The 27,121-nt window shown below is 51.5% G+C and overlaps 1 protein-coding gene across 1 annotated transcript in view; it reads right to left on the bottom strand.

Moving 5' to 3' along the window:
* IGSF21 (immunoglobin superfamily member 21) overlaps window positions 1-27,121 on the bottom strand; it is a 259,896-nt gene that overhangs the window by 53,141 nt on the left and 179,634 nt on the right. The window contains exon 4 of the mRNA XM_074975095.1: window positions 10,055-10,173. Within this exon, the coding sequence (XP_074831196.1) occupies window positions 10,055-10,173 (119 nt within the window). The remainder of the gene's footprint in view (window positions 1-10,054; window positions 10,174-27,121) is intronic.

Below are 27,121 nucleotides of genomic sequence, written 5' to 3'. Positions count from 1 at the left end.
TGCAACGAAAAACCCACAGCAGCAAGTCTAAGAGCCCGGGTCAGCTGACTCAGGCGTGTGGGGCTAAAAATAGCAGTGTGGATGTTTGGGCTCAGACGGGCACCTAGGCTCTGAAACCCGGCAAGCGGGAAGTTCCCGAGCATCTACACCAGTGGTTCTCAGCCAGAGGTATGTGTACCCATGGGGGGTACGCAGAGGTCTTCCAGGGGATACATCAACTCATCTAGATATTTGCCGAGTTTTACAACAGGCTACATAAAAAGCACTAGCAAAGTCAGTGCAAACTAAAATTTCATACAGTGACTTGTTCGTACTGCTCTATAAGCCGTACACTGAAATGTAAGTGCAAAATTTATATTCCAGCTGATTCGTTTTATAATTATAGGGCAAAAACGAGAAAGTCGGCAATTTGTCAGTAAGAGTGGGCTCTGCCACTTTTGTATTTTGATGTCTGATTTTGTCAGAAAGTAGATTTTAAGTGACATGAAACTTGGGGGTACGCAAGACAAATCAGCCTCCTGAAAGGGGTACAGTAGTTTGAGAGGTTGAGAGCCACAGACATACCCAGTGGCAGGCTCTGTCTCTGTTGTGGTGCAGGGCATCAGGAAACCTGGGTTCTAGCGAGAGCCTGTCAAAACTATTTTGGACTAAACATTTTTTCACCAAAAATTGCCATTTCATCATAACCACCGTATTCTGCAGAAACCTATCTTGTCCAGGATGAAACGCGGACAGGAGACGCGAGCCCTGCGACAGCCAATAGCCTGCCCGTTAGATCATTTGCTTGGGATACAGGAGATCCAGGGGCAAGATCTAGCTATATAGGACTTGGAACAAAAATGAATTTGTTTTTCAGTATCTTGCAAATGACAGCTCTGGTTGTGCTCTGCCCCGACTCTGCTTGAGCAAGCCACTTCCCCTCTTTGTGACTCAGTTTCCCCATTACTAAAGTTGGGGTAACGATACTCATCTGGCTCTTTAGAGCACTTTGAGATCACTGGGTTGATGCATGCTAGGGTCAAGCTCAGTACTCCCGCTTTCCTAACTCCAGAGCTTTTCCCTGATGCTCTTCAGAGCTAAATCCACCCTCAACCCCCACGCTGCCAGCAGTTTCCCACAGAGCGGCTGAACTGAAGAGCATGTTGCCTAGTGGGTGCCTTGGGCAGTGCTCAGTGATGAAGAGGTTAATTCCAGTCTCACCTGACTCAGTCCATGTTTGTTCTCTACCCACTGGCTCTTGCTGCAGCTCCCGCTGAAACACCAGCTCCTGGCAGGAGAGTGGGGAACCCTCTGGAAAAATCCCCTCTCCAAATCAGGCCATATGATAATTTTGAGAGTGCCTTTGTCCGAATGGGCAGGAGAGGTCCTCTAGGGAGATCCTGACAAGGGCTGAGCTGTAGAAAACAGCACATCTCCTGGGAGGCCCTGGACTTGTCTAACTCACAGCCAGCAGCAGAACAAAGGCTGCTAGCAGAGTGCGGGTCTCTGCTCACCTGGCATGAGGCTGGAAGGAGGGAGAGGGGGCAGGGATGTGTGCAAACCAGAGAAGGGGAGCATGCAAATGACCTCCATGCTCTCCAGTCCCAGGAGAAGCAATGGGAAGTCGGTGCTTGGGGTTGAGATACAGGGCTAGGACCCAGGAGATCAGCATCAGACTCCCGGGGGCCCATCTACTCTGCAGAAAAAGACCCGTGGCTGGTCCAGAGCAGCTGACTCGGGCTCATGGGCTAAACAGAGCAGTGTAGACATTCAAGTTTGGGCTGGAGCCTGGACTACGAATCCTCATGAGATCATGAGAGGGAGGGTCTCAGAGCCGGGGCTCTAGGTCGAGACGGAACATCTACACCGCTACTTTTAACCCCGCAGCCCGAGCTCCCTAAGCCTGAATCAATTGACCCAGGCTCCGAGACTTGGTCCTGCAGGTTATATATTGCAGTGTGAACATACTCCGGCCGGGTGCCCACAGCCAAGTCACTTCATCTCTCCTTATGTGTCAATTCCCCCTCCACACACGGGGATATAATCTTTCCTTTGACTATGCAGATTATAATTAAGGCTAAGATTTAGTCACGGGTATTTTTGATAAAAGTCATGGACAGAATATGAGCAATAAATAAAAATTCACGGCCTGTGACCTGTCCATAACTTTTACCAAAAATATCCATGACTAAATCTCTACTTCTGGGGGCCCCTGCTCCAGTGCTGGGGGTTGACTGTCCCCCAGCCGCTGCTCCCGAAGACCGCTCTCCAGACCTCCGAGCACCCCTGGGACTGCTTCTCCAGACCCCCAGGACCGCTGCTGCTTGAGCGGTCCCCAGGGCTCCCCCCCAGGACTGCTGCTCAGGTGCTCCCTGGAGCCAGCCACACTGGCTGCTGTTTCGGCAGTCCCCAGAGCTGGCTGCCCGAGCAGCCGCTGGCGCGGTTAGTCCCGTGGCAGCCACCGGGACCGCTGCTTGGGCAGTCCCCGGGACTAGCCACACCAGCCGCTGCTCCCCAGAGCCAGCTGCCTGGGCCTCCCAAGCAGCAGCTGGTGTGGCTAGCCCCAGGGACTACCAGAGCAGCTGGCCCCAGGTCGCTCCAGCAGTGGCCGGTGTGGCTGCTCGGGCAGCCCTGAAGTCAGCCTCCCCAGCCACTGCAGAAGTCACAGAGGTCGCGGAAAGTCATGGAATCTGTGACTTCCGCAATCTGTGTGAAAGAATCTCAACCTTAATGATAATCTCCTTGGAGTCGGGACATCTCTCACCATGCGCTCACCTATACGAACATTTAGTTTGTGACAAGCCGGGCTGTAAATCTACCCTGCAGTAGCGTAACTGGCTGGGTGGACACTGCTGATGTGCACTAATGTTCCTTAGTGTGCTACTCAAGCACACTAAGGAACTGTTAGTGCATGTCAGCAGGGTCCACACGGACACTTAGGGTGCATCTCCACTTACAGCGGTGTGTAGAATACATACTGCACGCCCAGCTAGCATGGGAATCAATAGCAATGGAGATGGTGAGGCATGAGTGGGTAAAAAGAGCAGAAATCCCTACACACCTGAACCCCAGGGTATATACACTGCTCTCTACACGCCCAAGCAGTACTTCCCACATCTGTGCTGCCGGAGCCTTTCCCCGCTGCCTCCCGCTCGGCCCGCCCAGAGACTTTCACAGGTCACCACAAGTGTTAACATAGCCTTAGTACGAGGCGGGGTAGATGTGCCATCCAGCCTGCTGCAAACTTGATGTTCGGGTAGATCAGCCCTATGTGATTGGGGTCCCCCGATCTTCGCTCCAGCCTCTTGTGCGACCGTTGTAGAGATAACAATAATGGCACTTCAGCCTGGCATTGGAGGCTATAAAATGGGAAAGAAAGCAATGGGAGATGGTTTTCATCTCTAAATTCTGGAGAGAAAGGATTCTCTAGTAGTCAGGGCAGCAGAGTGAGAGACAGGACTCCTGGGTCCAACCCCTGACTCACTGCGTGACCTTGAGCAAGTCACAGTCCCACCCCGTGCCTCAGTTTCCCCACCTATAACTATGGGACAATAATTCAGACCATGCTCCCAGGAGGGGGTGATAAGCCCTAATTCACTAATAATGTTTGTGAAGTGCTTTGAGATCCGCGGGCAGAATGTGCCAGAGGAGAGCAGAAGATCATTGAGAGTCTTGAAGCAGAGTGCGCTGTTAGCAGGGCCATCTTGGCTGGCACACCGGGAATTTCCAAGTGATTAAGTGCTACTGATCAGTGTATTAACAGACGCAGGGCGCTCCATTCATGAGGCTCCAGGGGCTCCGAGCAACGGGAACAGCCAGGAACAGAGAGACATGCTTTATGGTGAGGCTGTTCTCCACGGCTGCTCTGAAGGTCACATCTAGCTGCCCTGCTCACGCATCCTTGTTGCTTTTAAGGCCAATTTATAGACCCAGCAGCTCCGAGGAACAAGGAGTCCCAGAGAGCAGCCTGACCTCACATACTGCCCATCTTTGCTGTTATAAAACAGGTGGAATATGGCAAGCTGTCTGGGAACAGGGCTTTTACTCTTCTCTGACGGTTTCTCGTACAGTTTATCCTTGGTGTCTGGCCCTTTCAGACTCCTCCTCACTGACAGAGACCCATCTCCTTTCGTCTTGTCCACTTGGAGGGGCCTGCTTTATGGGCGCATGAACCGACAATGCTAGAGTAGCCCTGTGGTGAGGGAGCGCTACTCTTGCCCCTTTGCGCCCAATCCACAGAGGTGATGGGTATGGTAGAGGCCCCACTCTTTAGCTCCGGCAGTAGCAACCCAAGTTTTGACCTCTGAGATCCGGAGTGTGTCAGCCAACACTGGTGACCATCACACTGCCGCCAGGCACGGGGCAGGCAGCAGCTACCCTGCGACACCAACACCCCCTGACGAGGCCTGGTTACAACTCCGCCAATGAGCAGGGTTTAAATGGGAATGTGGGGTTTTATCCCCATTTTCCCTGGGGAAAACGCCCATTTCAAAGTGAGGTTTCCGTCTGCCAAAGCAGCGTTTGGACGTGTTTCATGTTGATGTTTCTGAATCGACATTTGCAAAGCTTTTCCCCCCTCCCGCCCCAGATTTCACTGTTGTGATGTGTTGTCCCAACTGGAGACCGAAACAAAAGTAGAAATATTGACAATTCCTACACGAGGGAAATACCACTTGCCACCCAGCTCCACTCCTGACCTGGAGCACGTTCTCTCTTGGGAGCCACACCTCAATCCTGACTGGCAGCATCCCCTGCTGTGCCAATCCAGGGGTCCCCCAACACATCTCAATGCCCCTTGGAACGGACAAGCAGTGCCCCCTGCCAGCCAGGGGATGAAACCCATGGTCGGTTTTGTCCATTAGACAAACTTCCACAATGGGCAAGACGTCTGCCTCCAAAATTGTCCCTCTTGAGATCTGAGTTAGAGATGAGGGCTGAGTGCTAAGATGCTGGAGACAATGTGGCCTAGTGGCTAAGGCACCAGACTGAGCCTTGGAAGATGTGGATGCTGGTCTCAGCTTTACTGTTGTGTGACCTCAGGCAATTCACTTCCCCTCTCTGTGCCTTAGTCCCCAGGTCTGGGGACAACGACACTGAGCTGCTTCGAGAGTTACTGCTGGGAAGAACTCGGCGGTATTATTCATTCCCAACACTGATGCCTTTGAAGTGGCCTTGAGTTTCTGAGGGGCGTTTCTGATTCAGATGCAAGAGCAACTCTGCATTTGGCTATTCACTCAGCACTCCCGGGACACGTCGAAAGCTGACAGCCCTACCCTAACCTGAACAGAGTAACTAGCAGCGTATATATAGCCAAGTAACGGACGCAACATAGCAAACTTCTGACTCAACTTCTCCCCCCCAGCTTGGATGTTCCCGATACCCCCCAGTGGCATGCCCAATCCCTCTTAGAGAGTAGTGGCATCTATAAGCATGAATCAGCAGAAATCACTGCATCTTTATGCCAGGTGCTAGATCCTGGGTTTAGGATGCCTCAGCAGAGAGGATCACGGGCATGATCCTCAATGCTACAGGAGCAGATTCCAGCCTTTGCATACGTTGATGCCACTCGCGCGGAAACACATGGCAGAGGTGCCCTCTTCTGCTCAGGCTGGATTTGGCCCTTGGGCGCCATACTGCATCAGAACATTGGCCCACCCAGGCCCCCGTGTCCTGCCTCCAACGCTTTGGGCTTCAGAGGAAGGCGAAAAACAGGTTTGAGCATTGGCCTGCTAAACCCAGGGTTGTGAGTTCAATCCTTGTAGGGGGCCATTTAGGGATCTGGGGCAAAAATTGGGGATTGGTCCTGCTTTGAGCAGGGGGTTGGACTAGATGACCTCCTGAGGTCCCTTCCAACCCTGATATTCTATGATTCTAAGGTTAATTGTGAAGCATCCTATGGGATAGACAGTGAGTGGGACGCAGGCAAGCAGTGCCCATTGAAGGCTTCCTGGGTGTTAACCCCTACCCTCCCATTTCCTCTGGTCATTAGAAATTCCTCACGTGACCTGGTTGCTCTTGGGCTGCATTGTTGCTGGTATGGAGGAGGACAGCAGGAGCGTTCATTGTTTAAATGGGCTCTTTAGCTGAACAAACTGTCCTAGCAGGAAGGATTCAGGCAAGGGGAAGCCAGTCGATACCAGCCGAGCGTTGGGCCCTTTGAAAAGCAAAGAGCCTGTGGACATGAGCTACAGCTAACCCTGTCTCAGTGCTGTTTCCCTTCCTCGCAGGGCCACTGCTGCCTTCCCCAAAGCCCTCCACCAAGCGCGAGAAGGTGGAGGAGGCATCTCGGACCCTTCTGAGGTCTGACAGCTAGGAGAAGGAACCCCAGTCAGGACAGGAAAGGTGGCACCTGGCTCAAGAGAGGATGGGGAAGTGCACATTTGGAGCAGGCGGGTGGAACGGGGCAAAATAAGCCCCTGCCCAAGCATGAAGGCTTTGCATTTCTATAGCCCTTTTCATGCCAGAATCACACGAGCCACAGGGAGGTTAAGTGACTCACCTTGGGGCATGCAAGGCAATCAGTGGCAGAGCCAGGGATAGAACTGCGGGGCGAGTCCCTGCTCTGGACACTAGAGGATGTTATGTGAGGGCCTGGCCCTGGAACAGCCCCAAATGATGCAGGTCGGCAGCGAGGTGAGCACAGCTAGGCAGGAGCCAGGGCAGGTCAAGGGGGTGTGGGTGGGCATTGGGGTCAGGCGGTCCTGCAGGTCGGGGCTGAGATGCACAGGCAACATTCTGGGGGGCCTCAGGTCTGGTGACTAGGACTGCAGCACTGCGTGGGGGTCCTGAGGCCGGACGAGCAGGAGGTCCTGCCGATCTGGAACGAGGCAGATTGGCAGCGCTGTGTTGGAGCGAAGGACTGGTGTAGAGGGTGGCGTTGAAGGGCAGGGGTGGAGCACATCAGAAGAGCTCAAGACCACAGCAGCCAGTGGGGCTGAAGGCTGGCAGGCAGGGGCACTGGTCGAGCAATGTTGGGGCCCAGGCCTGGTGCCGCCGGCCAGGGTGAGGGGCACTGGCAGAGCTGTGGAGTGGCGCTCAGGACGGGACCAGCAAGGTAATGTCAGCCCAGACCCAGGCTGAGCTCTCGAGCCTGGTTCCATTTGGGTTTTCGCTTCTGATAAAAAGCTTCTCTGTTTGCTTTGGGGAGTGCAGAACAAGAGGTCCCCTCCCTCCCCATGGACCGGCCCCCCGGTGGTAAATCTGTAGGATAATCTGCCTTCCCCGTTGCTGCTGCAATACTGTTTACAGTGTCCTTAACCCTTGGAAGTACTAACATGCACTTGCCCAGCCAAGCAAGCAAGGCCCTGAATCCTACAGAGGCTGTGCAGCCAGCTCCTTGTCCACTGTGGACCCCCAGCTGGGCCGCGCCACGACGCCCAGATCCCAGCTTTGCAATCGGCCACGACCTTTATCACGGATCGAACCCAACGGCCCGGAGCTTTGCGGAAGTTCACACTCAGATCCCGGCTTTCTAAGCCGTGTCTTCCCCTCTACCAGGGTGAGGCAAAAATCCAAACACCTGCCGATCTGGTTCCGAACATGGGGGCGATCGCTGCCGATCCCTACCGTGCCCGTCTGTAACTGCTCAGAACAGCCAGTGCTATGCGTGGAACAGACCGTCGTATCCATAGCAACAAGCCGTTGGACTAACGACTTCCCAACACATCAGGGAATTATTTTTTCTTTTTCTATCATTACATCATAACGATCTCTGGTCACATTCCTCCAGTTGCTCATTAACAGCCACGGAATGTCTTTCCCCACTGGTCGTTACTGTTTTATCGGAGACATGTCCAGGTTCTTCAATTGCCCTAGAGCTTATTTAGGACGCAAGAAGCTTCAGGCAACACACATGCAGGTCACTACAGACCACAAAGCGCCATGGGTAAAGCTGTGTCTACCGATATATATAAACGGAACCATCCCCAAAGGTTGTCAAGCAAAGAGACTTCTGCACGCCACCCGTTCCAGGCAGGCGCAGAAATTTAGTCCAGGATCCGGGAGGGAACCTGTTTTCTCTTTGGCCCCGGCTTGATTAGCTAGCATCTTTCAGGCAGGAGACAAGTGGACTGATCTTTTGTGCCTGCTCCATCCCAAACACGCAGGATGTGATCACGACTAGAGAACTGGGGTCAGCATCTGAGATCGCCCACCAACTGGAACTACAGGAGAAGCTCAGGGTTACGAACACCTCGGGAATGGAGGGTGTTCGGCACTCTCAACAAAACGTCATGGCGGTTCTTTCCAGCGTTCACAACCGGACATTGACTGAATACAGCTTTGAAACTTTACTATGCAGAAGAAAAACCTGCTGCTTTTAACCATCTTAATTCAAATGAAACAGTTTCCTTACCTTGCCAAATCTTTTTTTTTAAAATTTTCCCTTTATTTTTGTTTAGTAATTTACGTTTAACACAGCCCTGTACTGCATTTGCTTTTTGTCGTTGTTGTCTCTGCTGCTGCCTGATTGAGTACTTCCTGGTCCAAATGAGGTGGGTGGTTGACCAGTCAGTTTGTGGCTCTGGTGTTTGCAACTCTGAGGTTCTACTGTACACCTTTCTCCCCACAGGGCTGGGTGAGGCAGGACTGGTTTCACCTACCTGCTAGGTGGGACCCCTCATGGTCCAGCAAACGCAATTAGGCTTAGCCTCGGCAAGCCACCCTAAGCAAGTCACTTTGCCTCAGTTTCTCCTCCGCTCCTTTCCCTGTGTTGCCTATTGTAAGTTCTCCAGGGCAGGGACTGTCTCTCACTAGGTGTCTGTAACAGCACCTGGCCCAATGGGGTCCTGATTTTAGCTGGGGCCTTTGGGGGCGACTGTAATACAAATAATGATGCCACATGACTGGCAGACACACTACAGACAGGGAGGGAAGAGGCTGCATCCCTCTGAGATGGCAGGGGGGTGAGGTGGGCAGCAGCATGGAATCGAAGACACAAGTGGAGCCATGGAAGCTCTGATACCCACAGCTGGTCAGGATTTACATGCCGGTCAAAAGGCAGCTCCTCTGTGGCAGCCCGCTAACGCCGTATGGGGGCATTAATTCAGCGCTCGCTCAGAGGGAAGAGTGCCGCCGTCTAAATCAGCACCATCGCTTCGTTGTTCCTCTGAGGGCCTGGCATCTAAAGCCGTGACCTCGCCTGGCCCTGCTCAGCTCCTGAGATCTACCAGGCTCACAGAAGCTTCTCCTGCCGCGGCGTGAAGGCTGCAGGCACGGAGTAGATTGCTTTAGCAAAATCCTGCCATTAGATGAAGCATGTGTGTGGGGGGTGTGTGTGCAGCAATTCCCCACATAAAAATCCCTGTGTGAACTTTCCCCTTCTGCCGGGTGCCTTTCCTAATGACGTGCTGGAGAGGAGCTGCCTTCCGCCTGCTGTCTCTTCTCTGCTCGGAGCAGCAGTTACCGCCGTCGCGGAGGAAGTCCCGGGAACCACAAACTCCAGCCCAAACTCCCTATTTCTCCCGGTGCGCTGAGCCCTGCCGAGCAGCTCAGTAAGTATCAGTGCAGCATCTGCTCTCGTTCTGACTGCCCCCGAAAAGACTGGGCCTTTCCCCACGCTCCCTTAAAATACCATATCCAGAGAGAACACCCTCTTGGCCACATCAGTCAAGCAGGACATACCTGGCCACTTCAGCCATCCCCAGCCCAGCCAGATTGCACCAGGCTACCTTATGGGGAGACATGGGCTTCAAACCAGCTGGGGATGTGGGGGCAGCAACAGCAGAGGGCGCTGCAGAGCAGATGCTCTTGCCCCTTGTGCATGGACCTCTGTGGGGCGAGTCACCCTCCACTGGACTTTCTCATTCAGTTTAATGCTCCATTTCCATTATGCCCCCAACAAAGCACTGTATTCTTTCCCTTGTTTTGGCTGTGTTCGTGCTTGGGATGCTGACTGCATGCTGGGCACGGGTTAATGGTCCCTGCATCCTGGCCAGGGGTTACAGCAGAGCAATCCAGCTACTGGCTCTCTGTCTGGCTTGTGCAGAGATTTCAGAGCAGGACTGATTCCTTTCCCACCATCACCCATAACTCCCATCCTTGCCACCCCCAGCCAGGGAAGAGGCGCTGCACTTACACATCACGTTGAGGAATATGTTGCCAGATGCCAGGACCACTTTCTCCCGGGTAGCTCTGTCGTAAATGCCCACATGACACTCGTACGGGCCGTTGTCTGAGATCCGAACCTCCGGAAGACTGGGAAGGGAGAGGGGAAAGGAAACGTTATGGTAACATAACTGATATCTTACGCTCACACGACATCATTACTCCTTTAGGATTCTCCTCTGCTTTACAAATCAAACACACTCCTTATACAGCAGCCACAACATCCACCGCTGACTTGCCCCCGCCCCTGCAGCTATTTTATTTTATTATATTCACTACGTGACTCGAAATCAGTGCAAGTCCAGCTCTGAACTTTATCAGAACCTGAGGGTCTGCTCAGATCTGGTGTCACTGGTTGGGACCACCTCTGGACACAGCAGCTTGTAACAGAAGGCAGTAACTAGAGATGGTTGTTGGGAAATGGAATTTCCGTGGGAAATTTGTCTGCATTCTGAATGGAAAGTTGAAATTTCAAAAAATTTACCATGGGGTAGACATTCCGAGGGAAAAAAAAAAAAGATCTGGAAACAATGAAATATTTCAATTCAATAAGGTAAAAACATATTTCATTCCGACAATGCTGGAATGTTATCGTAGAGTATAAAACACACACACACACGTATTATAATAAAATTAATATTTTAATATAATACCAAGTCAAAATGAAATGAAATGAAATGAAACAAGAAAGTGGGGCCGGAACATTCTGACCTCACCCGAAGAAAACATTTTGGCATTATCAAAATGAAAAGAGGAGGCCAAAGTGGCTCTTTATTACTGTCTCCCGTTGAAGCTGAAATGGACACATCCCTGCGAAATGTTTTGATTCTGATGTGTCCAGCTGACGTTTTTTTTAGCCAGCTCTCCTGGTGACCCTTGCCGTCACCTGAAACTTCCGGGACGCAGGGGGACAGAAAGTAACCGTCATGCACATTGTCACGTGGCCAGGGCACTGGGGCTAACCCCTCTGCACTTCCTAAGGCTGTGCGAGCGGAAGCCCGGCTAGCACGAGTCTATCTACCCGGGCTGGGAGGCTCGCTCCTAGCTGCAGTGTAGACGTAACACCACGACCAAGGGTGGGGATTTCAAAAGCACTCGGTACTGGCCAATTGCTACTGCTGCTGGGGTCAAGAGTAGAACACGTGTCGTCTGAAATGGGTACAAAAGGAGGCCAGCTGCGAGTGACGCTGAACATCCCACCTCATCACCAGCAAACAGCCCAGCTCCCCCTAGCACCAAAAGCCTCGGCTCTCTCGGGGAGGAAGCATGATGCACCAGCACCACTTCTTGAAGCACCGACCACAGCTACTTATGGCCCCTATCTCCAGAATATCAGAGGGCCTCACAATCCTTAATGGCATGCATGTGAGGCAGGGAAGAGTCATTATCCCCATTTTACAGAGGAGAAACTGAGGCAAAGAGGCTTGCCCAAGGTCACAGATGATGTCTATAGTACAACAAGGACTTAAACCCAGGTCCTCCATACCCTAAGCTAGTGCTCTAACCACTGGACTATCCCCCTTCCCCATACCTCTAGGTGCTTGATGGGGTCACAAGGTGGTACAGCTCATTCACAGTTAGTAACCCACAAAGCTACAATGTGGAGCCCACAGCAATGGGCGACACCAGTCTCTCCCCATTGGCATGAGTGGAGAAGCTAGCAGCGTAGGAAGGCATTCCCTCAGGAGAGAAGCCGGCAGTGATCACTGGAGCCCCGCAAAGCCGCAGATATCCACTTTATAGCCGTGGACCATGTTTGCGGATCCTGGATCGGATGCACATACAAATTTTGTATCCACACAGGGCTCTGGTGATCACCTCACTGTTCTAGTTTGCAGCGGGGGTTATGTTTGGTCACCTCTCATCACTGAGTCTTGTGCAGCTAGTCATGTAAATCAGTCCACGGGCATATTAGAAACACGACTGAGCTTTGTTTAAGAGCTTTGTTTAACTGCATGACCAGAAGGGAAGTGTCTGGGATTTCCTAGAACTCTGCCTCCTAAACTCTCCAGCAGGATTTGAGCAGAAGGCAAACCAGTCCTATAGTGCATGAGGACAATTGCACAGCACTATACCACAGGGAGGCGGCTGTTTCTTCCTGACCAGACAACAATCAGCATTAGGGCCTGAAGCCCTAGGGGTTGATGGTGCTTATACTTGTTACCATTGCTACTCTTGGAATAGTGTGATTCTCTTCTGCCTTACACTGAGACATTTGCCTCAATCATGTCCAGTAGCAGGGAGTTTTGTAGGTTAATTATATGTTCTTTAGAGGATTATTTATTTTGTGTCTTTGCTAACTACATCACCTCTTGATTTCTTAACACACACAAGCTGCAGAGCTCTGAGAGATCTGGGATAGGAGGTGCTTATGAAGAGCAAGGTCTTTTCCCAGCAACATGCACAAATGGTTTAAACTTCCTTCCAATGCGCCTGTCTACGCTGAACATTTTAGGTACAGTTCAGAGGGATAAAGTGTGTGCAGGTGTAAAGGGAAGCAGCAGGCCACATCCCTCGCCATGCAGGCAGGGGAGTCGGCCAGATATGGTGCATTCACAGAGAGGAGTGAGAGAGAAACTTCTCACTGAAGTTCCAGCCAAGGAAGTATTGATTCCAGTAGCTCCTCCAAGCCAGATCCTGACATTTGTCTACTCTGGGATTAAATTGATCCAGTGACACAGCCTTATCCCAGGCCTGAGGGCAGGAGGCCCTGAGAAGGTGAAGTAGAAAAATCAAAGTGCCCCTTACTCATCTCAGCAGCCAACAGAGAAGGAAAATAAATGTGATGCTCGGCTGAGAGCAAAGATGAAGGTTTATTTGTACGAGGGATCGATCGAACTGGCCACGGGGGCACGTTACTGTGAGTTAATCAAATAAACGCCCCAGGGAGACTCGGCGGCAGGAGGGGCGAGGGGGAGCTACAGACCTGATATGTCACCTCTGGAGCTCAGGACCTAAGAGATAAGGGAATGGGAAGTGAGTCCTGACCTCATCAGCGAGGTGAGTAAATCAGCGTCAACCAGTTCTCCCCTGCCCTGTGTTGTTGGTTACACCCCGTGCAGAGAGGTGTAAAATCAGATCAGAGCCATAGCATCTTGCACCCATTTTTCACATGGGGTCATGGTGGGGAACGGGCCAGATTTCCAAAGAGCTCAAAGACAAGGTTTCCAGGTGCTCAACACCTAAAATCCGGGCCAGGTTTTCAGAAGAGCCCCGCCCCCAACCTGCACCCAGTATGCCAAGCGGTGCTTGGGTGCCTAAAACAGGAGCTGAGCTCTTTAGAAAGTCTAGCCCCCCGGGACTAGGCGCAAAGCAACAAGAATGGGAGGGCAATGCACTCTCTGCTCGCGAGAGAGGCAGGACTGGAAGAGCAGGGGCTGTAGACCACGATTGAGGTGCATTGGCAGGCAGAGTGGGGAGTCAGGACTGGGAAGTAGGGGGTATTGTAGGTCAGAATTCAGGGGCATCCGCAGACCTGTGTGGACAGCCTGCTTACTGCCTGTCTCTATTTACTCTGCTCTAGCCAGATGTTTGCTGTCTCATTTTGCTTAGCCTCAAAGCCCTCACTCCAGATCATCTTCGCAAAAAGCTCTCAGCCAGTTTCATTTCTGAAAATCTCTTGCACCTTTAGAGAGCTCCAAACCCTGCAAACTTTACTTGCGTGCCCCTGCAGTATGGTACGGTCAATGGGTAATATTTAAGGGAGTCCCTACGGGCTTGAGCTGTCACTTTCACCTGGGTGACGCATGGAACACAGGTTCTTAACCCACCAAGCCAAAAAATCCCATTTTGGTTTTCCTGAAATAAATTTTTTTTGATCATTTTCCTTCCACAAACCAATTCAATTTTTTGACGTCTTGTCCCACTTTGGGTCGATTCCCTCCCCCTCCCCAAATCAGCAATTCTTCACAAGAGGGAAATTCTGTTGTCTGGCCAGCTGTGCCTACCATGGACTTCTCTGCCACCCTGCTGCAGTGATTCGATCTGCCCCGCAAACGTTCCCAGTTTCCAGGGGTATTTGGGTCTGAGCTTTGGGCCCACCCCGAGGCCCAGTGTCAATACCTTATAGTTGCCTCGCACACTTCTGCGCGCACTCTGTGGAAGGGTGCGCATGTGGGGGGGGGGGGGGGAGAAAAATCAAATAATGGCCATTTATACATGGTGCTCCTATGATATCTTTGGTCTGAGGGTTTCCCAGTGTCCTCTAGACATTAACCAAGACTCAGGATTCCCCGGTAAGCCACACTAATGCAATGCAGCTCTTTGCCCCCCTCTATTGGCCAGACTGCACAGAGAAGTTTAAGGGTTGGTTACTACCCCTGCTCTAACAGCCCTGATCCGTTAGCTCAGCCAGTGGACTTCTATGTTTTCCAGCTCCCAAGGGTCCCCGTTTCAATCTCTAAAGGTGCTCTTACTGGCGGTGTGTTGCACATGTAATTACCCATTGTACAGATGAGGAACCTGAGGCTAAGAGATTTGCCTCAGTTCAGCAGCAGATCTGAGAACAGGCTCCAAGAATCCTGGCTCTCCCCCGGATAACACAAACTTACATCGCACCCGAGTGTCCTTATCAGAGCAGGACAGGCAGCAAAACCCTTGTGGGGAAGATCAAAGTCCTGTCTTTGCCTGTTAGCACTTTCTTTGCTGAACCCAACTGCACCCAGGCCACGACTCTCCTTGGCTTCATATTTTCACCACCTAATCCAAAATCCCCCACCCCCGCCGAGCTGCCAGTGCCTTCTTCCTAAAGTGGATTAAGAAGGCAGGAGAGCTTTTCCCCAGGGGCTTGAGTGGCATTGATCGGCCAGCTGGTTAGCAGTCCGTATTCAGATAACGGGAGCCTGGGATGGAGATTCTTTTCACCAGCAATGGGACCAGGATCAATAAACTATTAATAACTGCAAAGATTTAAGGAGAGATCTGTGTAATGCAGTTTAGCAGCTGGAGTTTACCAACACTGACAGCTCCTCAGAAGGGTAAGTAATTGTGTTATTGAAAAGAAAAGCACATGAAATGCAAGGGCACGGTCAGCAGCAGCAAAGAGAGCTCACACATGGATAGTGGTTAAATTAAACTCTCAGCAAAGCGCGCTCTCTCTACGAGGCTGGTGCATCCGAACAGCACTGTCTGTGACCACCCTCCCAGGCACCAGTGAGCTGTAAAGCGCATGGGATAGAATAGTGGCTCTCAACCTTTCCAGCTGACTGTAACCCTTGCAGGAGGCTGATTTGTCTTGTGCACCCCCAAGTTTCCCCTCACTTAAAAACTACTTGCTGACAAAATCAGATATCAAAATACAAAAGTTGCTGACAAATCGCCGACTTTCTTGGGTTTACCCTATAATTATAAAATAAATCAACTGGAACATAAATATTGTACTTACATGTCAGTGGATGGTATAAAGAGCAGCATAAACAAGTCATTGTCTGCATGAAATTTTAGTTTGTACTGACTTCACTGGTGCTTTCTATGTAGCCTGTTGTAAAACTCGGCAAATACCTAGATGGACCCTCTGGAAGACCGCTATGTATCCCGGGTTGAGAACCACTGGGATAGATCAACCACAGCCTCACTCCCAGCACTGTACAGAGTGAGCAGAGCCGGGTCCATGTGGTAAAGTTCAAATCCAGAACCAAATCCTCCAGATCCAAAGCGAGCGGTGTGAACGCAGCATGCACCCACACCCAGAGATTGTCCAGGCTCACCCCCATTCCTGACATTTGCCTTTGTTAAGTAACAATAAATACCTGAGCTTGGCTGTTCCTCGGGATATTTCCCTTTGTCCCTCAACCTCTCTCCTGCCTCAGGGCTTGTCTAGAGGTGATGTTAGCACATGTTAGCTAACACATTCTAACTAACACGCCTGAGGTCTAGTGAGCAAGGCCCAGTGGCTTTAATGCGTGCTAAGCTAGGAACGAGCGCAGGCTTTAACGTGACCCATTTAGCCCATGTTACAGTCTACACTGCCTTGTCTACACTAGAGGTTTATTAGACTGTTAGCTAACACCTTGTGACATCACACCTTTTATCCGAGTCCTGACAGGCCTTGGAGAGAGACTCTCAACCCACTTATACTCTGGAGGTGATGAGGCACACCTGATCTGACATTCCGGCGTGAGTCTGCAGAATGGCATCCCTTGATGCCCAGTTGCACTGGGATTTTGAATGGGGCGCAGAGGGCCAGAGACAAAGTTCAGGACTGGATCTGAAAGCCCCCAAAGTTCAGCCCTAATGGGAACGTCCTATAGAAATAAATGGGGATAAAACCAATAGCATCCTATAGGAATAGGGTTTAGTAGCGAATGAGGCCTCTACCGCCAAATTTTACAGCCTGGCTCATGCATTCGATAGAAAACAGATTGTTCCCTTTGAATTCTGTAGGACTTTTCAATGAGGAAAGGGGGGAGGTCGCCAGATCAGGATGATTTAGTGTGACCCAGCACAGAGATAAAAACTGAATATGAGTCCGGAGCTCTTTTGAAAATCAGGCCTTACGGTGCCAGACCCACAGCCCCTCCTCAAGCAGCACCAAGCAACCTGAAAGTCAGCTGAACAGGCTACTTGGGGATTCCCCTGGCACAAAGAACCTCCCCAGGTGGCATAATGCATCCTCTTAGCATCCTGCACCTTGGGATGCTGGCTTGATACCTTGCTAACCCCCCAACCCCTTGCATAGGATCTAGGGATCCTCCAAAGCCACCCATTTCCCAGTCTCAGTGATTTGTTGTAAGCTAAAAAAAATAATAAAATAACCCACTGTCTACTTGGCGACTTCTCCCAGATCCCCAGGAGGTGGCTGATTTAAACCTGTTTGGTTTAGCTGAGCACATTTAAGCATTGCCAGCTAGTTGGCAAGGAGAACACAGAACGGAGCAGCCACCGAGCCAGGGAGCGTGAGTGCAAAGGAGGGAGAGAAAAGAGATTCGGGATGTTGCAATCAGAGCGTGGTGGAGTCAAGCATCTTTATTGCTCCTTTCAGAGGGTGCAGAGCTCTTCTCTTAAATCCTTTGAAACATCACTCGTGTGACGGTAATAAAACCGCTCAGTGGGTGAAACGGAACCAGAGCATAGGATCAAACCAAGGGCTGTTAAAACAACCAGGCAGCCCGTCATGGAAGCCAGAGAGGGGAAGAGAGCGAGAGAGAGGGTGTATTTGTGTGGCGGGTGATAGAAGTGGAAATGGGGCAGAGTTGCCAGAGATTGAAACCCTAATGCACCCCACAAATGGAGCCGTGTCTCCGTAATAGTGCCCAGCTTCCAGAACCAACGGCATTTTTGACTGGCAATTACAGCACTTCAGAGCTGATGTCGTTATAATTAGCAGGGCTATTGCTGCTGTTCCATTACCGACATCTCATTATGCCGACAGCAGAGCTCCAATGACCCATTGGAAACAGATTCAGGCTCTCGCCGGCTTTGCACCGAAGGGTTCATTCTACCGAAGCTCTCTCAGGAGCTCGCTTGCTCACTCGCTTTCTTAATGAGACAGAGTTTTCTTTCTTTCCGCCACTCCAGGGGGATGTTTTGGGATGAACACATGAGTTTTTACCAAACCTTGCCACTTCATTCTGGTTCTCCTCCAACAGCTCCTTCCACTGTCTCTCTCCCTTCCTGTCTTCCCCCTCTTCAGCTCCCCTCCCTCTCTCGGGTCCAGATCCTCAGCTGGCATACATCAGGGCAACTTCGTTGATGTCACTGGGCCAGATCCTCAGCTGGTGGAAATCAGTGCAGCTCCATCCCGTCCGCAAAGCTTCAGTGCTGGGTGTAAAAGATTGGAGCGCCACTGATCCCAATGGAGCTATGCTGATTTACGCCAGCTGAGGATTGGGCACGTCTCTCTCTTTCTCTCTCTGTACCTATACACTCTTCTGCTTCTCCTCTCTTCCGGCCTCTCCCCCCACCCGTCAGGTGTCATTTCGGGCCTCTGCGTGTGCCTCTGTCTGTGTGTGCGCACGATCTGAGTGTGTGTACATGTGCGTGCATGTCTCGGTCCGAATCCATGCACTGTGTGTGCGCGGCGTCTGTGTGTGTTGCGTTTCTCTGTGGTGTGCGTGTGTGTGTTTATATGTAGCATCAGTATGTGTGTATAGTTTATAATATAACGTTCTCTCTGCCTCTCTGTAAGAGTTCAGCGTGCTTTGCAGACAAATACAATCACATAAGGTCCCGGGCTGAAAGAGCTTATGATCGTAAATTGTGAGTATGTGTGATTTAATAAACGGGTGGGTGAATGTATCGTGCATGTGTGTGTTGTGTATGTACGCCTGATGTGTATATTTCTGAGGACTATGCAGTCTGTGTGTATGTACCACTGTGTATATAGAGTTGTGCGTAGGCACGTGTTGTGAAACTGCAGAATGTGTACTTGTGTGTGTGTATGTATATGCTATATATGTAGAGTTTAATGCAGGTTTGTGTGGATACTGCACGTGTGTGTACCAAATATGTGTATATGTTTATATATAGGTGAGTGCATATGTTGTCATATATGTGTGTGTGTGTGTGTGTGTTGGGTGGATAATATAGTATCCGTGTATGTTTAGTTGTGCATAGGTGTAGTCTGTGTCTATAGCTAAGTTTTGTGTATGTGTATTCATCAGGTATATATAGCTGCTTGCAAGTGTATGCACGGTGTATATTTAGTGGTGTGTATGAGCATATGTAATATTGTGTATTCATTGTGTACATAGTTGTGTGCTAAGGTATGTATTGCACACGTACTTGTGCATAGGTCCATCAGATATATGTGTGTGTGTGTGTATATTTGTACAGGTTTGTCCCACTCCGCTATTTAATCCTCTCGCCGTGATGGAGCCATGAAAGAAGATGGAAATGGCTGGGTTTCTCTCCCATAATGCACGAGGCAGAATAAGAACAAAGTAAGAGGCAAAAGTTTGCCAATCCCAGCAGGAGAGGAACGAAAGGAGCAGCAGATAAAGCAGCCCCTGTGGGGATGTGGCCATGGGGCCAAGGGTCTGCCCTCTCCTGAGTACGTCTGATCCACAAATGTCAGTTTGGCAGCCTGTCTCCCCAGGGAAGGGGGCATTGGAGCATTGCCACCCCTTACAGAAGAATTCATTAACGTCTCGGCAATGACCATGGGGGCGGATTGGTGGATGGTGTGTGGGCTGAGTGCAGAGCTCAACACCCGCTCTGCCTTTCATGCCAGCCCAGAGGCCTCGACACAAATGTTAGGGCCCAGCTGTCTGCCTGCGATGGGGAACTTGACAAGCCTGTGGGGGTGATTCTAATTTTGGGGGGAGAAAGCCGGTGTCATATATAGATCTCCAATGAGACTCCTGCTTTTCTGCTAAACTCTCTTTGTTTGATTACCCCATCCAACCTCCCCCCGCGCACTCCACAGGTCTATTTGTCCTGCCCTCCTGTCACATCCTAGGCTGCAAGCTCTCTGGGGAAGGGGCTACCTTCTTTGTTACTTCTCTGCCCGTCACCTGGCACACTGGGGTCCTGAGCCTGGTTTCCTGGGTGGCTGGTGGTCTAACCCCTACTCCACAGCGCCACTGTTATCCCCATCGGTCCATCGCCTCCAGAGGCCCCCGTTGGTCACGGGACACACGTGACAGTCCCTGCCCTGAGGAACTTACAATCAAAGCAGCACTAGAGTCGCTCCTTCCCTCCCTCTTTCTCTCTCTTTGCTGACTCAGAAGTTGTTGAAGCTGGGAAAATGGCCCTTCCCCATTCAGGGTTGTGGAGATTATAAGGATCCCGCAGAGTTCAGCACGGTGGGAAGGGCCTGATTCTCATTTACTCCATCCCTGCACTTAGAGCAGGATGGGGCACCAATGTATATGCTCTCTGTTACAAGACTCATCATGTCAGAGTGCCCCCTCATGGCAAGACAGGGTATTACAGTGCTCTGCCTCAGTTTCCCCAATGGCAGTCTTCAGCCTATTCCCACCAGAGGGGTGACTTGGCCCTCCCAACAAGCCACTTTAGCGAGTTTCTTCCCTTCCGGGAGTATCCAACCCAGTTGTAACTGGTCAGGCCCCAAGCTGGCTTCTCCCCCCTGGTCTCTTCAGAGTCCCTTCACCGGCTCCCCTGGGCTGACAGCAAAGTCCTTCCACATCACCACAGAACTCACCAACATCGCACTTTTCCTTCCAGAGCAGCAGGAGCCAGAGCTTCTCCCTGGGCCGCTTTCTGGAGCCCCTCATCTGAAGAGCTCTCCATTCCTCTGCCAGAACGTCAGCCCAGGACTGCCTCCCGGGAGCCTGGCCCTCAATCCAGAGCTCACCCCGGGAGCTAGCTCTGCCCCTGGGCACAACTCTCCAGCCACCACTCAGCTTTACCGCTCTCCTCTTCCGCCAGCCCCGAGCTGCTGAGCTTCCTTCCTCCGCCTTCCTGCACAGGTGCAGCAGGCTGGGGGTCACTGAACAGGGCAGACTCACCCATGGCCCTAAAGGAGCAGGCTGCCCGGTTCGCCTCGCTCCTTGCTCAGGGGCGGTGCCCGGCTCTCAGCGTGAGTTAGAGCGGCCTCTGGTTCCTGTGGGCCCCTGTGGTCCCTGGGAAGCAGACTGTAGCTGCAGCAAAGTGCACGGCAGCCCTGTATACACCCTGCCCCCTGCCCTGGGACCAGGGCTGCTGTAGAGACCTTACACCAGCTCTACGTGGGCCATGGTGACTCTGTGTGCAAGGGGGCTGTTTGTGCTCGCTTTACTGACACCACCCCCGCGGCCTTAGCAGCACCACGAATCTGGCCCAGGAACTCTGGCGACTCACTGTCCCCGTTTCCTGGGAGCAATCCCAGCATCCCTCTGCCTGCGTCATCCTCCCGGGCTGTGGACGGGTTGGGAGCGACCGCTGTCAGCGATATCCCAGGGTAGGCGCAGGTGCTACCCCACCAAAGGGCGACTCCTCCCCAGGGGTGGCGTGGGTGGCCGTGTGCATCACAGCAACGCGTGACACGTCTGAGGGTGCATTCGAGTCAGCTGGCGTGTCACGTTCACCCGGGGGCCAGCTCCCCGCCGCTCTGAGCCGGCTCAATAGCAGCCATTCACGAGGCTGCTGGACACGTTTCCCAACTTTGTTTTGCAGGGATGATTTTTAAATCCGCCACGGACGGCTGTGTTAAGCCAACCCAGTGAACTTTGCGGGATCATTTAAAATAAAGGGCTGGATTCATTTTGTTTTATAGCTCAGTATCCACTCATGATGCAGCGTAGTATCCATGTGGGCGACCTCATCAGAGTGACCTCTCTTTGACCGCGCGATGGACGATTTTCAGGCGTGATGTCACTATTGCTAGAGGTCACTCCGACGGTGCAACCTCGTATCCTCACGTGCTACTTGAGTCGAGGTGAGCACCGCTGCACCAGCGCAGTGTCATATCCTCGCGCGGGACATCATCACAAGGCGACGCATCTCTGACGGTGCATCAGAGCTTCCTTGCCCAGGACTGGGGCCCTCCAATCCAATCATTAATAAATCCTCATTGCAATGAATCCTTGTGTCTGGCACCGGCAGGGGCTGACATCTCTGATAGTGATCAAAGTATTATTGGAATCTGGATCATCAAGGGGTGACACTTCTCTGATACACACCCCACACAACAAAAACACTAACCCAGGAACCTATCCCTGCAACAAAGCCCGTTGCCAACTATGTCCACATATCTATTCAGGGGACACCATCATAGGGCCTAATCACATCAGCCACACTATCAGAGGCTCGTTCACCTGCACATCTATCAATGTGATATATGCCATCATGTGCCAGCAATGCCCCTCTGCCATGTACATTGGCCAAACTGGACAGTCTCTACGTAAAAGAATAAATGGACACAAATCAGACGTCAAGAATTATAACATTCAAAAACCAGCCAGAGAACGCTTCAATCTCCCTGGTCACGCGATTACAGACCTAAAAGTGTCAATTCTTCAACAAAAAAACTTCAAAAACAGACTCCAACGGGAGACTGCTGAATTGGAATTAATTTGCAAACTGGACACCATTAAATTAGGCTTGAATAAAGACTGGGAGTGGATGTGTCATTACACAAAGTAAAACTATTTCCCCATGTTTATTCCCCTCACCCCCACTGTTCCTCACATGTTCTTGTCAACTGCTGGAAATGGCCCACCTTGATTATCACGACAAAAGGTTTTTTTTCTCTCCTGCTGGTAATAGCTCACCTTACCTGATCACTCTCTTTACAGTGTGTACGGTAACACCCATTGTTTCATGTTCTCTGTGTATATAAAATCTCCCCACTGTATTTTCCACTGCATGCATCCGATGAAGTGAGCTGTAGCTCACGAAAGCTTATGCTCAAATAAATTGGTTAGTCTCTAAGGTGCCACAAGTCCTCCTTTTCTTTTCTCTGATACTGTACTTTACCTCATCATTGTCATTTACAGCCTGGTCTCATGGAACATCAACACCAGGTGACACCCCATCTGACTGCACGGCAGTCGGCGTGGGTGACACTTTTCCAACTGTCCGTTCCAGCACACTACGTTGCCAAACCTCTCCAAGCGGCTGGAGGGAACAGAAAAAGCCCGGCTCGCACAGCTGTTAGCTCGTCAAAGTTTTACCTTTCCTGGCCTGATTTGTTAAGAGGAAAAAGCTTCAGAAAGCAACATTTTCATGCAGTCATTTCCATAGAGAAAAGCCCAGGGCAGTTTCTCTCAATGGCACCAAGGGGGATATTGTCAGTGCTGTATGCGACGGCACTCGCCAGTAACTGGAACTGTGTGGGTGTGTAATGAGGGCTGCGTGCATAACATCGCACAGCATGTCGAAGAAGGAGCTGTGCGGTGTGTGTAAATCCAGAAGCCACTTCCTGTTTAAAACCTCCCTGGATGGCTGAGCGAGGCTTTTGCCTGGTAACAGAAGGCTGGCTGTTCACACCGCATTGTTACCGCGTGTGTGACATTGTGTTTGTCATCAAATTTCCCCCAGTAGATGGGCCGTGTACCTTTCCCTTCCCGGCTAACAGAAGGCTGGCTGTTTCAGCAGCAAGGTTTTGGTGCTTAGGGGACCTCGTGTTCGCGCTGCATCGAAAAGCAGCCGTGGCCGAGGGAAAAGAGCGGATGGCGCGTGGGATCAGAACGGAAAGACGACAGCTGAAGAGGAGCTGAATTTTGCAGTCATTAGAGAGTGACGGAACGTGACTTCTGAAACAGGGCAAGAGTGTGCTGGGTCACCACTGGTTTAGAACTGGGGTCAGCTGGTGATACTAGAATGCATCTTCCGGCATACGTCAGGGCCACGCCTGAAAGCTTTAGTGCTGAGAGTGGAAGGCTGGCTGTCAGGACTCCTGGGTTCTATTCCTAGCTCTGGGAAGGAACGTGGTCTAGGAGCGACAGCAGGAGATTAAGTGCCAGGACTTCTGGGGTCCATTCTCTGTTTTGGAAAGGGAGCCTGGCCTTGTAGGTAGACCAAGGAATTAGGAGTGGGACCTTAGTTTTTGGAGGGGAGTGTGGTCTACTGGTTAGAACAGGAGTGTCAGAGTCAGGAATGTAGTTTCAACTCCTGAGCGTTGGGCAAGTAGATAATCTCTAACCCTAACCTTGAATTCTCCCCTGCTGGATGATAGGTAGCATTTTGCATTGCTGCTCTCTGCCACAGGATGACAGCTTTAGAGAGCAGTCAGGGCTTAGGAGCTCTGAATCAGCTGTGATTCCCTCTGGCCAGCATATGGCCCATCCTCTGCACCACCCCACCCTGGCTAGCACTGCTGGCCGGCTGTGTGCCCCTGCTGGGCAGACTTTCCAGTGGCTGGTGCTCTGCACTCTGGGTTATGCTGGCAGGAGGGAGTGGGACCCAACCGTGAATTAATCCCAGAGTCTGTTAACTGGGTGTCAGGGGACGTAATGACTTGCTTGAAAAGCTCTTTGAGATCCTCACATGAAAGCTGCTCCCATCAATAACTATTGGAGTGCAATCAGCTTGCTCAAACACGGCAGCTGGGCTGGGGAGACCAAAGCTCCAAGTTCAAATTGCATTCGAGAACTTTCTCTCTACCGCTTTGCATATGGCCGATTGCCAACCCCTGGTACTGCACAGGGAAACTGACTCCAGAGGTACTCGCAAGCACTGCTAAAAGCAAACCTGCTGGAAAACACAGCAGAAGCTGGGGTTTTCTGTGTTATCCAAAAGCAGTCGCTCACAAAACTCCCTCCAAGCTCTACTTGTCTCAAAGTAGGACAGGAGCAATTATTTTGTACTGCACTGAGCACCTCGGGGCTGGACGGAAGGAAAAGGTCACAGGAGTCGGCTCCTGCCCAGAGCAAGGTCTTTGCATTGTGGTATACAGTATGATGAGGGGTGAGACTTCCATTTTCCCTGCCTGCGTTGGGGCGGTATTCAGGGCTGGCCCTGAGAGGCAGTGGAACAAGTGCAGGTCAGAAAATGAAGGGTTTTTTCCCCATAGAAAACATTGATGTTTTGGCAAAAAATTAAAACCCCCAATATTTTGGATGAAAATTAAAATATTTCCATTTGGAAATGCCCCCATGGCGCCCCATGGGAATTGTAGCTCCCATCCTTCTCTGTAGCCTGGGCTCCCTGTTCAGACCACATTCCCATGATGCAGCACCCGCTTGGTGAGGGGAGGCATCCTGGGAGATGAAGTCCAGCTGTGAAGTTCAGCCTGCACAGAGACTGGGGACATGAGCCACCTGAATGACAACTCCCATGAGGCACTGCAGTGCCATTCCTGAATTGAAAGATTTCGTTTTTCGGGCATTCATTATTTTGACAAAAAGTTAAAAATTCCATGGGGAGAAGATACTTTCAATGAAAAATGTTTAGTCAAAAACCCACTTTTCCTGTTTAAACCCCACCCCCCTCCAGGTTAGATGGAAAATTTTCGAGAAGCCCTAAGTGGAACCTTCTTTTTCAAATCCTCCCCCAAAGCCCCTTGATTGTTTATTTTGGATTTTTTAGCAGAGCCAAAACCCTGTTAGAGTAAACAAGCCCCCTGTTAAAGTGAACAGTCACTTGGCAGCTTATTTTAATGGACACATCACTTTAAACTAAGCCTCAGCCATCTGTTCCACCTTCTAATTACCCATGCACAAAAAGGAGAACAATTCACAACTGCATCACTTTACAACACAATAGAAAAGCGAGATGCAGAGTAAGTGATGAAAACGTCTGTGCTTTGCAGGTGAGGTGGCGGGTCAGGTGCGTGGACCCTCTCCCAGGCCTCTCCTGATGGAGTCCCACGCCCCCAGACAGGTTTTCTTTTGATTTTCTTCGGGCCTGGAGGAATTCACTGCAGGGTTTGGCTGGGACCCTGACAGCCTGGTTCCCAAACTACACCAAAGAGTCTCCAGAGGAAGGAAGCTGGGGTGGTCACAAGGATTAATCTAGTCTTCTCCTTGATGCTGAGCCCATATGGACAAGCTCGGGGGAAGAGGGTGTCTCTGCAGGGGCTGGGGGAAAGGAATCTTCAGCTCTCCCCATCCCACCCTGGTGCTTCGTTGCTTTGCAGCTGCTGCTGAAACCCCCACCCTGTAATAGTTCCTGCAGCACCTGCGCTCCCACTCTGCACAGCTCAAAAGATGGGTGTCCGCTGGCCCCCACTCACCCTGAAAAGCCAGCCGAGTGCAATGGTGGCCCATGGAAGCGGTCCCTCAGGGAGGGTTGACCCCCACACCAGCTCCCCAAATTCTCCCACCTTCCTCTCCACCAGGTCTATCAGCACCGCCACAGAAGAAGGGGAAGGGTCTTCCCCCTAGGGACTAAAGCGCAGGGATCATAAAGACAGTCGAAGTGCTAAACCGTAGGGGGAACTATGGGTAGGGTGACCAGATGTCCCGATCTTACAGGGACTGTCTCGATATTTGGGGCTTTTTCTTATATAGGCGCCTATTACCCCCCGATCCCGATTTTTCACACTTGCTATTTGGTCACCCTACGGATGGGGCTACATCAGAGATTCTAAGAAGAGGGAGGCTCAAGGGTTAGCATAAGAATTACCAGCCAAGATCACCGACAGCATCCAGGGCTTCACTCCCCAGAGGTCCCAGCTGGGGAAGTTGCCTTTGGTTTCAACCCATTTAGGGTTTGCCTCTCCTGAACCTCACGTCTGAACAAACCCCAAAGCCTCAACTCAGTGAAAACCACCCTCATGTACAGCTCAGCTCCGGGGGTTCTGGTGAAAAGCTACAGCCTGGCCCAGGAAGCCTGGTTTGAGACAGTCTGGTGAGAGCTCTGAGTCTGGAACACACCCAGCTGTGTAGCATGTGACTAACACTTCCACTGTGCCCAGCCCCACCAACACGACCAAGACCCAGAACCATCAGGCTCCCAGCTCTTCTGTTTCTCCAGGTGTCTTATTGCCAAGTCACCCGTTTCAACACAGCTTAGGGGCCAGACTCCCAGCTGCAGCCAATAAGCACTGGGTGCAGGTTGGGAGGAAACGGGGCACAAAGGAGCTGTCTGCGTCTCCATTATCCGGGGACAGTATTGCACCATCCTGGCTCCCAGCATAATTTAGAGCATCCCCAAGGCTGCTGTAAACTATGTTGCCTGCCACTGGCCCCAAGGGTTGTTCTAGCACCCAGGGATCAGGTCCATTTTCCCCAGGGATGCTCCCCGCCCCGGGGGCAGGATATACCGTGGCAACCCTATTCCCTGTTCAGGGATGCCTTCATGTCAGGCCAGAGCCTCTGAATTCAAGTCGGTTTTGCACCAGGGGACTGGGACAAAGCAGCCCTGAGGAGGCTGAGGATCTGGTGCTGGGCTGGGGTGGCTGAAAGCTGTTCCCACCTGGGGCTGTCTGATGGACTCTGGGAAAGGAGTTGATGGCTTCCATCCAGTTCCTGCTCTCCATAGGAGTCCACCATCCGGGGCTGGCAACCGATGCCACTTCTCACAAGCAGTAAAAGAAGACGCTTCTGAGCAGGCAGAAGGACAACACTGTTTTGCACTGCATAGTGCTTCCAACCTGAGGATCTCCAAGCAGAGGCAGGTCCCCATGTTATAGATGGGGAAACTGAGGCAGAGAGCAGGGAAGTGGCTCACACGCAGCCCGGCTGCGTCAGGAACAGACACTTGAGTCTGCTGA

Source organism: Natator depressus, chromosome 18, assembly GCF_965152275.1.
Source record: "Natator depressus isolate rNatDep1 chromosome 18, rNatDep2.hap1, whole genome shotgun sequence".
In the NCBI taxonomy this organism is placed as follows: Eukaryota; Metazoa; Chordata; order Testudines; family Cheloniidae; genus Natator; species Natator depressus.
This window is presented reverse-complemented; position numbering and strand designations above follow the sequence as displayed.